The sequence below is a fragment of the Hordeum vulgare genome, chromosome 1H (genome assembly GCF_904849725.1).
Source record: "Hordeum vulgare subsp. vulgare chromosome 1H, MorexV3_pseudomolecules_assembly, whole genome shotgun sequence".
Lineage (NCBI taxonomy): Eukaryota > Viridiplantae > Streptophyta > Magnoliopsida > Poales > Poaceae > Hordeum > Hordeum vulgare.
Window position 1 is genome coordinate 303,099,760 of NC_058518.1, and position 9,655 is coordinate 303,109,414.

Sequence of the window (9,655 nt, forward strand, 5' to 3'; positions counted from 1 at the left end):
CCGCTTGCGTTGGTTGTCTGTCGGAACTCCGCCCACCCTTAACGGCACCGGTGGAGTGGGGAGAAGTGGTGGTGCAGCGCGCCGCATTGATGATGAAGTCCTGTCCATCGTCGCCTGCAGTTGTGGTCAGTCTTCCCGTCTGGGAGGGGACAAGTGTCGTGGCGGAAGCGTGGATCGTGGAGGCTCCCGAGGTCACCACTGTTGAGTAGGTCGGGGGGCCTTTCTTCGTCTTGGTACCTTGACCATTGGTTCCAACGTGGTGACATGTTAGGATGCCGCCGTTGTTGGAGATGTCGTGCTGGTGATGGTGGTCGTTGGGGTGCCAGCGTGTGGCGCTCATGTTGAGGATGATGACTTGGGGCTTTTGGGGCTTCACGCCTCATCCTCCCTGCAGCTTGTGCCGACGATGTACCCAGCGCCATCGGATCATGCAGACTTCTTTGGATGCTATTCATCTGCTCTTGGAGGTGGCGAAATTCTCGCCGCAGGTCTTCGTCACGCGGGGCGGGTGCTTCATGGCGCAGGACGGCAAACCTGTTGTCGTTGGGGAGAGACTTCCCTTCAACCGCTGAAGTGTGGAGGCATGGCGCCCATGCTCTACGTCTAATGTCTTCATGGTTGATGGAGATTGTCGAGCCCGGTAGAACGGGCTCCTTGCGTGAACGCTGCTTCCAGAACTCCCTCATAATTGCCCGCCTTACCAGCTCCTTGACCTTGGTCGGCTTGTATGCCCAGTCATCGGGAAACAAGTCGTGCGGTGGGGTCAGGGTACTCCGGCAAGTGAACACCTTGTCTGCCAGGTCCCTGGCTCCAAGGAACCAATCCTCCTCCGAGACCGTGCTCTGAGCGAGGCGTGAGGTGACTTGTTGATGAAGTAGTTGTACCTTGCGATACTTTCGCCTCTAGTTTCGAAGAGGGTGCGGGATTTCGGACGAACGCGCATTCGCCATAAGCCTCCGCAGGTTGTGGGAGATGGCTTCCAAGCCTTCGAGCAGCTCGACCTCGGTGCCCCGTGGTGTTGGTCGTGATGGCTCCGAGTGTGGAGTTGGAGCGGGGGCGTGATGGGACGCTGCTTCCACCCGCCTGTTAGCGGCCTTGGCACGAAGGCGTTGATCTTCCACCATGTCTCCCTTCATATCTTCCCTTGTCGACTCCTTCAATAGGGCACGCGCCTCAAGCATTAGCTCTTGGCGCTCCTTCTTTGCCTTAGCGGCCTCCCGCTTTTGCGCCTTCTTCGTCTGCATGGTTTGAAACTGCGCAGGGTCTTGCGCTTGATGCATGTAGACCTTCTCGCCGAGCTCGATGATGACCATGGGCGGCAACGAACCGAACTGGAGCAACACCGGCTCCGAGTTGCCTCCGTGTGAGAGTCCGCCTGCATGAAAAGGGATCTCGATCAACGAAAATCCTCATCAATACCTTGTCATGCAACATGTTGTGCTGATTGGGAGACGGGCGAAGACGACTCTGACGACCACAGCGGAGCAGAGATGGGAGGAGAACCATGTCCCACCGGGCGTGCCAATTTGTTTAACACGAGAAAAATATCGTGGCGAGACTCCGGGAGAAGGAAAAGGGGAGCGTATTTCTCTCTTGTGCCGGGTTAAGACAAAGTAAATGTGCGGGCGTGCCAGTGTACCATAGTACACAAAAAGGTGTACGGAAACGAGTATTTCATTAATCTCATCGGAGAAACAAAATTACAGGTTCCCATATAGAAAGGGGCGCTCCGTGGCCTACTGGCGCGACCAAGCTAACTATGGTGATTGTGTGATCTCATGGTTCCCGGGGGCCTCGAAAGGCTCCCGGTTAATTACTCCCGCGGGTTGCTCCACGGGATACCTCCGATTGAGCTGTGTGGTCGTCATCGTCGCATTCGCTTCGTGTTCTCCATGGATGCATGATGAGGTTGATGGTGTGTGTGGCGGGGCAGTGACAGAGCCCGTGTCTCGTCGGTACACGCGCCGCAAGTGGTGTGGCCTTTATGGTGGCCACGCCCGCCCTCGCCTTCGTGCCTCGTCGGTCTTGGCGGAAGCGTCAATCGCGGAGTAGCATGGAGAGCGCTCGGCTTGGACTGCCTGATGATCGGAAGCCTCGTCGGGGCATGCAAGGAGCTAGGCCTCGCGGGAGTAATTGTCGATGGAGATCGGCGTTGGTGTAAGACCGTCGCGTTGCTCATATCAGCATGGTCGGTGTGGCCGACGCCTTGTCCTGACCGGACGCCGAGTGCGCGGCAGCGAAGGATGTACGTGCATGGCCCATGCATAGGCACATGTGAGACGCGTACGTCCACAACGGTGACGATACACGAGGGCGCCTTCCCGTCATGTAATGGATGTGGCGGCGAGGGACTCCGCCTTCATCTCGACCATCTTGAGGAGCCACCGGCAGCAAAGAGCGAGCACGTGAGGGAGTTAGCGGAGTTCGGCTTCGCGACCTGTGTAACGGAGTAAAAGCCAGAAGTGTGGTGGCGAATTCTGTGTCATCCTTCCCGGCGCCAGCTCGGCGACATCGATGGTGGATGGCGTCGTGGCGTGCTCCATGTCGTCGTCTTCCGCGGCCCCGGCTTGACGACCTCAGCGATGGGCAGCGTCGTGGCGTGCTCCGTGTCGTCTTCCGCGGCTCCGGCTCATCGACGGTGGGCAGCGTCGTGGCGTGCTCCATGTCGTCGTCTTCCGCGGCTCCGGCTTGACGACATCGACGGTGGGCGGCGTCGTGGCGTGCTCCATGTCGTCGTCTTCCGCGGCTCCGGCTTGACGACATCGACGGTGGGCGGCGTCGTGGCGTGCTCCATGTCGTCGTCTTCCGCGGCTCCGGCTTGACGACATCGACGGTGGGCGGCGTCGTGGCGTGCTCCATGTCGTCATCTTCCGCGGCTCCGGCTTGACGACATCGACGGTGGGCGGCGTCGTGGCGTGCTCCATGTCGTCGTCTTCCGCGGCTCCGGCTTGACGACATCGACGGTGGGCGGCGTCGTGGCGTGCTCCATGTCGCCGTCACGACATCAATGGTGGGTGGCGTCGTGGCGTACTCCATGTCATCGTCTTCCGCGGCTCCGACTTGACGACATTGACGGTGGGCGGAGTCGTGGCGTGCTCCATGTCGGCGTCTTCCGCAGCTCCGGCTTGACGAAGTAGACGCAGAGTGGTGATGATGACCTCCGCTCCACTATCCTTCATGGCGCCGGCTCGACCAGGAAGGCGATGGGCGTTGTACCGGCAAGCTCCGCGGCACCGTATTGACGAAGTGGACATCAGCGGCGTCCCTCGAGCTCCCCCGCGCCACCATCGAGATGTGCATGCATGCAATATAAAGTCCATGCGAGATATTAGATCATGATTTTACCGTTCAGGAACATCAGCTTGCTGTTCATGTCGCTGGTGCCGCCGAAGTTTCCCGCGTGAGGATGGATGGACGCCAGCCTCCTACTCTCTGTGTACGCCGGCGTAGATACAGGCGTCCCTCGTCCGACCGGCGATCCGGTGCGTGAGAGGGTTCGCCGGAGATCTTCTGGCGTCTCACCGGCTCTTCGGGTACTTATCTCCTCCGCCGGCCTTCACGTATATCTTGCCGCGTGATGGATGAATGGGGTGCACAGATGTGTGTTGCGTTGGCGAATGTATCGATCTTGTGCTCTGTGTGGTTGATGGATCTCTGGGGTAGATGGACGTATGCTACCTGATGGATGGATGTATGGCTATGTGCGTGGATGGTTGAATGGATTTCTAGAGTAGATGGATGTATACAACGTGATGGATGGATGTGCTGTGTGCGTGGATGGTTGATGGTTCCCTTCTCCCTCCTCCGCTGCATGCCCTCTGGTTGTATTTATAGGCAGGAGTAGATGGCACTACACGACGCGCAGCCACCGTTCGGCTGCTGCCGATTTTCTTGGAAGGGATAGGTACGGCAAACACGTTGATCTTCCTCGCATACTTATCCTTTCAGCCGATTATCTTGACGCGCACTTCTGCCAAAGCAAACAAACTTATACGTATCCGGTTAGCTCTCAGGTGACTACAGATGGGTCAAGGCCATCGCCTAAGAGAATCTTTGATGCCTTGGTCATTCCACAATTCTTCTACTGATTAAACGGGTATTTGGAGATGTATAAATAAACGTCCGTCAGATAGTCGGTACACGGGTATTCAAAGAGTTACACCCACCGTACACATATCATAGACGTAGACTTGGCTTTTCGAAAAGTATACGTACCCGCATAATCCTAACATGCATGCAAAGAACCCTGCCAAATCACACAAAAGCTAGCTACAAAAGAACTAAAGTGTACGCAGTACGTGAGCTACCTTGGCATGAATACATGCACGTAAGCTAGACAAAGGTTCGTATGCACTTGTATGTAGTGCACAACTTGCGCTAAGATAAAGTAACGACTCATCTAACTTTAGTTTTCAACAAGCGTTAAGCACAAAATCACATCAAACACCTCTATTGCTGCAAGACCCTGAATATGCTAGTCTTCGGTAGGACTAGGCCTTCTCTCCCTATTCTCGCATTGTTGCAGTCAGTCCACATATAACACCCCCCCTTCTTTGATACTGATGCATATTTAGAATAGTTCTGATGTAAGACTTGCGAGTACTTTGGATGAGTACTCACTGCTGCTTTACTCCCCCCTTGTCCCCTTGATCCGTTTGCTGCGATCAGATGATGGAGCCCAGGAGATGGAGGTCCCCGCCGACGACGACTGCTACCCCGACGGTGCCTACTACTACGTGGAGGCTGCTGATGATCAGGAGTAGTTAGGAGGTTCCCAGGCAGGAGGCCTCGCCTCGTTCGATCGTTGTATCTTTTGTGCTAGCCTTCTCTAAGGCACCCCATGTTTTATGTCTGTCCTCAGATATTTGTTGCTTCCGCTGACTCGTGTGTTTATCGGGCTTCCGTATTCTAGCCCTCGAGGCCCCTGGCTTGTAATATGAAGCTGATGTTATTTTATTTGTGTCTAGAGTTGTGTTGTGATATCTACCCGTGAGTCCTTGGGTTTGATTGTACGCATTTGCGTGTATGTTTAGCGTACGGTTAAACCGAGGGCGTCACAACTGGAAGGCTACATAAGCCCGAGTAGACGGGCTCTCTCAGTGGGCCGGCCAAGTTTGATCCTGCCTAACTGAAAAAAAAGGAATCCCGGCTCTGTTTGTTTGGCAATGCCTCGAGGGTTTAATTTAGACTGGGATTTGAGAGTTCAGGGTGCTAATTTCAGGGATTTGGACATTAGGGATCGATTTCGCTAGCCTCTATGAGTTCAAGGTTCATTTTGGACTTTTTCCTTTTTTTAGACAACCCTCTCCGTGTGCATGAGGGTGGACTAGGGAGGGTGAGTGTTCCCGTGAGGCCGTGTCCCGTGACTACGGTTGAAGGGAAGGCTCAAAAAATAAAGTTGGATTGGGCATGAAGAGATGGAAAATGGGACGTGTGGGATTTTTTGGTATTTTCATTTAACTAAATTATTTTGGGGTTTAATCCAAAAACTAAACAAATATGGTTTCTTATTTTGCAAACCGAAACCATAACGAGAACCTGAAAAACCCAAAATTTCGGTTTGCGTTCATTTTTTCATTCGGTTTTCGATTTTGCACACCATGGGTGGTCACTTTGTACAACCAAACAGAGCACAAAGCATTCACGTTGTCCTATTGTTGGTTGAATTGAACGGGGAACCAAAATGGCAAATTGTCATTGAAAATCTCAAAAACGGCACCAAAAAGTTGAAGAAAACGATATCTCTAGCTCTGAGCAATCTATTGGATTGGATGATGCAGAAGAGAAGAGGGGCGGACGTATAAGCGACCTGCCAAAGAGGAACCGACGGGCGAAGAAAGAATGCGGGAGAAGTTGAGGGCCGCACGTGACGGCACAACAAGCAAAATGTCCACCACTTGAATGGGAATTTTCCGTCAAGAAGGAGATGAGGTACAAGCTCTTTTTGGATGTGCAAAGGAAGATGATGAAGTTCAATCGGGAGTGATTGAAAGAGAAGTTGAGCATTGAGAGGGAGAAGATAAACATGAAGAAACAAGAGAAGTTTATAAAATGAGAGTTTGAAAAGGCAGCGACAATGCAGATAATTGAGCTCGAGAGTGAGAGAGAAGTTGAGGCTTATCACAGACACAAAAGATTCTAGGATCAATGATGTAAGAGATTATACTTTTGGACGAGGAAAGTAAGAAGTGGCTCGACATGAAGGAGATCAACGAGCTCAATAAAAGACTCAAATGTATCATTCATGTATGGCTACCTATGTATGAATTGTTAAAGAAAATTAGCATGTGCTAAGCTGTGATTTTTTTTCTTTGTCAAAAATTTGTGATGAATTGATAATATATGATGAATGTGCATGACTTTGTGTGAATATAAGGGTTTAGATATGAAGGGTATGGTTGCACGGAAGGATAAATGAGAGGCCAACTAATTGGTCTGCATGCGTCTATTTATGAGATTGAATTTGCTTGATTCGATTGTAGATGCTTTAAGGGCCTTACTTACTTTAAGACCGGTAATTGTCTAAGTACGAGAAACACTGATACATACAAAAATTTAATGGAACTCCAATGGACATTGGCAAATATAATATTTCCTCCGTCACAGTTTATAAGGCATGTACGTGTACATAGATTGTCAATTTAACTTATATAAAATATACGTATTATTTAAAATAAAAATTATATCATTAAAAAATAGAACACCGAAAGTTTTTAATGATATATTTTTTGTAATATATGTCTTTCATTAAATTGATCAAATTGACGATCTAGATACACGTGTCGGACTTATAAACTGAAACGGAGGGAGTATGTCGTAGCAGGAATTGAATTAAACGACATGGTATCAGCCAAAAACGAACAGATCGATAGCATCACTAAGTGTGCAGCACTTGAGTTCACACAGACTCAATGGTAATTACTACTCCCAGACCATTGCGTTTGCCGCATTGTCAGAGAAAAAGAACTAACTGGCAGCACCACGAATAATAATACAGATAGAACAGCACTTGAGTTCACACAGACTCAATGGTAATTACTACTCCCAAACCATTGCGTTTGCCGCATTGTCAGAGAAAAAGAACTAACTGGCAGCACCACGAATAATAATACAGATAGATCTACTGAATTGAACTCCCACAGACAAGCACAAATACTCCATGGTATCAGCCAAAATAACACGCACAGCAATTAACCTGCAGCAATTTCTCTCTCATAAAAGAAGCCTGCAGCACTTAGCCTGCCTGAACCAAAGTTCAGAAAGAACCACCGGTAACTAATACTACTGCAGCAATTTCCCGCAAAAAAAAAAAAACTAATATGCAGCAAAACCATTGCGTTTGCCGCATTACTGGAGAAGAAAAACTAATGTTCAGAAAGAACCACTGGTAACTAATATTCGAAGAACACATCAGAAGATTCAGAAGTGGGACCAATTACTATTGCACAACATCAGTAGGCCATTGTTTCGTAGCATCGACTCCAGAACGGGGCACAGGCCAACTTCTTACTCTGCTTCTCGCGCCTTGGATAATCTTCGCTGAATCGATGGACGGGCGAGAGGGACGGAGTCCTCAACGGCGGTGGGCCGGGGCCGGGGCCGGCGCCACCATCTCCGGTATAGTCGCCACCGACCCAACGGACTCATCGGGGTGTGGCAGTGGCTGCGCCTCCGCCGGAGAGGGCTGGTCGGCCGGTGGAGGTGGCCGCGTCTGTGTCACCGCCGCAACGAGCTCCTCCTCATTCCCGGATGGCGACGCTTCTGCGTCGAGATCGGAGAGGGGTCTCCACCTGGACGTCACTTCGGCTTCCTCACCGGCTGACAAGCTCTCTGCTCTCGGGCCAAGAAGAGACCAAAGGGAGACATCAGTCCAAGAAACGAATTGCAAGCCAAGAAACCAAGAAGCCACACTCTTTCGATACAAGAAACGAATTGGGAATGGAAGCAAAACTTACGGCAATCGATGTAGTCGATCTGTCTCGGCGCTGGCTGCCCAGAGTTGGCTGCCGGTTTGGCGCCGATTCCTGCCATCAGCACAGACTGCAGCGATGGAGGCGGCGAAGGCACCACCTCCGCATTCGTGCGCTCCCCGCCTCTCCCGAGGCCTGCAAGAAACCAAGAAACCGAACTCGTAACACCAAGAATCCAAGAAAACGCGGACATCACGAAGAAGAAAAGCGTGCTTGCGCTTGCTGCTGATAATTTCCCAGGAACCCACCTTCGTCGAGCAAGAGTTCTATGGAGGACACGTCTTCGTCGTCGGTGGAGGTGACCCTCATCCGTGCAGGTGGCCGCGACGTCCCCGGAGCGTCGCCGGAGGCCTTGCGCTTCTCTGCCATCTCGCCCCCCTCAGCAATCGCCGCGCACCAACGATTCGAATCAACGCGTCTGCAGGAAGAGAACCGAACTACCACAGCAAGATGGGGAGGATCGAGCTAGAGAAAGGATCAAAGGAAGCTACAGGAGGAGGAAATTTATAGGGGAGGGGCGACGCGCGGAGGAAGACGAGATGGGGAGGATCCACAGTGGGCTCATTGCCGCGAGTTGCAGTTTGGGCGCGTGTGGGCCCACTCTGGCCGGTTAAGCTCTCGAAGTTCTTCTAAAAAAACCTGCTCTCCGAATCCGGCAGACGCCGGTTAAAAGACAAAATTTGCTAAGCGGCGCCTGCAGCGCTCCGCAATGGACCGGCCCATGTAAAGATTCTTCACGAATTGTTTTTAGCCCATGAACTGTTTTAGCCTGTGATCATTTTTTAAAATCGGTAAACTTTTCTAAAAATTGATATTTTTTATAAAAATTCGTGAACATTTCTGAAAATCGATGAACATAATTTAAAATTCATGATTTTTTTCAAAATCAGTGAACTGTTTTTAAAAATTGAAGAACTTTTTAAAAAATCAGTGAACTATGTTTAAAAAATGATGAACTTTTTTAAAAATCGTTGAATTTTTTTTTTATATTCCAGTGAACTTTTAGAAAATCCATGAACATATTTTTCAAAAATAGGTGAATTGTTTTGCAAATCTACTTTTTTTTCGAATTCTGGGACTAATGCATTTTTACATGGGCCGGCCTATATGGAGGAGCGCTGCAGGCGCCGAATAGGAGGTCCCTGCGCGCAAGGTAACTGGCGCCCGCAGCTGCAGCCGGATGGGCCGGTCCATGATCGCACAGCGTGAAAACGACCCTAAAAAATAGGTCTCGACCGGGATGCGATCTCACGCCCTCCCGCGCCTCACAGAATGATGCTAAGCAATTGACAAAATAACAAATAGTGACATGTACAGCGCGAACGTGTTAAACAATAAAAATGCAGACGCTGTAGCATATAGATTTTTCAATTATTTGAAAACATGTTCACATACTATAAATGGAGATCATGAACATGCAGAACAAGTTTCCGTATTCAGAAAATAGTTCACCAAATCAGAAAAGTTCATATACTAAAAAAAGGTCATGAATTTAAAAAAAGTTCATCGTTTTTCAAAAAAGTATATCGAACAATGGAAAAAATCATCGATTTGAATTAAAAAAGGTTCATCGAATGTGAAAAAAAAAGTTCAAATCATTTAGAAAAAGTTCATCTAAATTGAAAAAAGTTCATCGATTTTGAAAAAAAGTTCATTAATGTTGAAAAAAGTTCATCGCTTTTGAT

At 49.9% G+C, this 9,655-nt stretch overlaps 1 protein-coding gene across 1 annotated transcript; it reads right to left on the reverse strand.

Annotated features, from left to right (window-relative positions):
- Positions 1-7,163: 7,163 nt before the first annotated feature.
- Positions 7,164-8,443, reverse strand: LOC123409934. The gene is made up of 3 exons (XM_045102805.1): positions 8,219-8,443; positions 7,956-8,105; positions 7,164-7,830 (listed from the first exon to the last, which is right to left on the reverse strand). Exons 1-3 carry the CDS (start codon positions 8,337-8,339, stop codon positions 7,574-7,576), a joined length of 528 nt encoding a protein of 175 aa, XP_044958740.1. The 5' UTR covers positions 8,340-8,443; the 3' UTR covers positions 7,164-7,573.
- Between the last annotated feature and the right edge of the window lie 1,212 nt (positions 8,444-9,655).